General features: G+C 50.8%; 1 protein-coding gene across 1 annotated transcript in view; it reads left to right on the top strand.

The window, feature by feature from the left end:
• The window catches only part of LOC100951235 (hereditary hemochromatosis protein-like), a 14,639-nt gene that overhangs the window by 10,021 nt on the left and 2,405 nt on the right, over positions 1–2,213 (top strand). Inside the window, exons 3-4 of the mRNA XM_023512965.1 lie at positions 529–786; positions 1,436–1,558. Coding sequence (XP_023368733.1) covers positions 529–786; positions 1,436–1,558 — 381 coding nt within the window. The remainder of the gene's footprint in view (positions 1–528; positions 787–1,435; positions 1,559–2,213) is intronic.

Genomic DNA, 2,213 nt, shown 5'->3' with positions numbered 1-2,213 from the left:
AAAAAAAAAAAAAAAAAAAATTTGAGGCCCTAGTAAATGCAATTTGTTGTGCTATTATGTACCTTACAATAGCAGCTACTTAGTTCTTGAATTCTTGTTGGCAGGTTTTACATGAATGTTGGCATGCATTATTAGCTCTAATACCCACATGAGGAAAGCGAGGCTTAGAAAGGTCCAGATACATTTACCATGGGCCTATAGCCAGTAGGTGGCATTTGGATCTGAGATTTGAACTTGATGCTGTGCTGGCCTTCAGGAGGCCTCGGGTGTGGTATGGTCAAGAGGGAGAATGGTTGCATGCTGGGAACATGGGAGGGAGCCACTTGCTGCAGGGAAGGGAGGGAGGGTTGCCACATGACTTGGCCAGGGATGTGCATCACAGGGAAGATGTATCTTGGAGAATGAATGAGGGTTTATCAGTCAGAGAAGAGAATTTCAGGCATTTTGGGAGTTGCTTGGAGTGGAGGTGGAGAGGGCCACTGTTTTGCTCTCTTGTAACTTTTGAGTTCTGGGGTGTTGTCATTTCAGAGTCACACACCCTTCAGACCACAGTGGTCTGTGAGTTGCTGGTGAACCAGAGCACCAGGGGACACTGGCAATACAACTATGATGGTCAGAACTTCCTTCTCAGCACACTTGAGTCTTTCAACTCCAGCAAAAGCCAGCCAGAAACAAGCAGAGCTGCAGAAGGGGAGAAGAGAAAGGAGCAATCCTTCCTCACCCAGAGCTGTCTCTACCCTCTCCGGAAATACCTGGAAGCTGGCGTGGGGCAACGGCCCACCATAGGTGTGATCAGTTTAGACTGATCAGTGTGGGTAAGGTGGAGCAGCTGAGGGCACTGCAAGGAAGGATGGGAGTGCAGGCCCCGCAGCAGCCTCCAAAACTCCATTTCATCACTTCTGCCCTGTGTGAACACAGTCCTGTCACTGACCACCCTCAGGTGATGCACTCAGGGTGGGGCATCACCATGGAATACAATGGGATGGTACCTGAGTGGTGGCCAGAGGATGCACAGTAGTTTGGCAAGACCCAAGGCAGCAATTTTGGGTTGGTCTAGGAGGTCTCCTTTGTTACTACTCCTTTCTGTCCCACTATTCCTCTCCATGAGTGGGATTATCTACAACCCCACCATCCCTCCCAAGAGTGAGCCCATCCCAACATCCACATCTAAATCTAGTTGAGGTTGGGCTGCCCCTGCCTTGACCCCTAGGTCCTTGGGGCCTTAAGCCATCTGTCCACAGGGGCAGCATTGCTTACAGCCAGCAGTCCACCAAGATCCCTTCGACATGAGCAGAGGCTCTCTTGTCTGGTGGAACACCAGGTCCATGCTAGGTCTCTGCATGGCCTCAGATGAGCAGCCAGGGGAGCCTCTGCTCCTATTTGGTGGGGAGTCCAGCTGGTCTGACAGTGGCCTACATGCTGTCTTGCCTTTCAGAGCCTCCCCGAGCTAAGCAACTCCCAGTGTGGATCTTGTGCGGGCTCCTGGCTTCCACAGTGGTCATTGTGGGAGCTGCAGGTGCCTTTCTTTGGAAGAAGTGGAAAAAGAACAGAATGGCAGGTATGCTTAGGCTAGGAGGAGCTGGAAGCCACCTTAAGCATCATTGGAATGCCTCTTTCTGGGAGCCTGGGGCTGGAGAGGAGATTTCGGGAGGAGAAATTTAGGGAATATGAAAACAAAGAGGAGTAGATCAGGGGTCCATTTCCTCTCTAGCCTTTGACCTAGGTTTTCTCCTTCCAACTACTCCCCCCACCACCATCCCCTCATCCCTTCTGCTCCTTGCCTTTTCTTGAGACAGAGTCTCATTTTGTTGCCCTCGGTAGAGTGCCATGGCATCATTAGCTCACAGCAACCTCAAACTCTAGGGCTCAAGAGACTCTCTTGCCTCAGTCTTCCAAGTATTGGGACTACTGGTGTCCACGACACACAGCTAGTTTTTTTATTTTTCATAGAGACAGATAGGGTCTTGCTCTTGCTCAAGCTGGGTCTTGAGCTCTTAAACTCAAGCAATCCACCCACTTTGGCCTCCCAGAGTGCTAGGATTATAGGTGTGAGCCACCATGCCTGGCCTCCTTGCTCTATCCATGAGAACTTTACCTTTTTTTTTCTTTTTGAGACAGAGCCTCAAGCTGAGCCCCTGGGTAGAGTGCCGTGGCATTACAGCTCACAGCAACCTCCAACTCCTGGGCTCAAGCGAGTCTCCTGCCTCAGCCTC

Source organism: Otolemur garnettii, unplaced genomic scaffold (assembly GCF_000181295.1).
Source record: "Otolemur garnettii isolate 467f Iridium unplaced genomic scaffold, OtoGar3 scaffold00031, whole genome shotgun sequence".
Classification (NCBI taxonomy): domain Eukaryota; kingdom Metazoa; phylum Chordata; class Mammalia; order Primates; family Galagidae; genus Otolemur; species Otolemur garnettii.
Note: the sequence above shows the minus strand (reverse complement) of the source record. Positions and strands in the feature narration are given on the sequence as shown.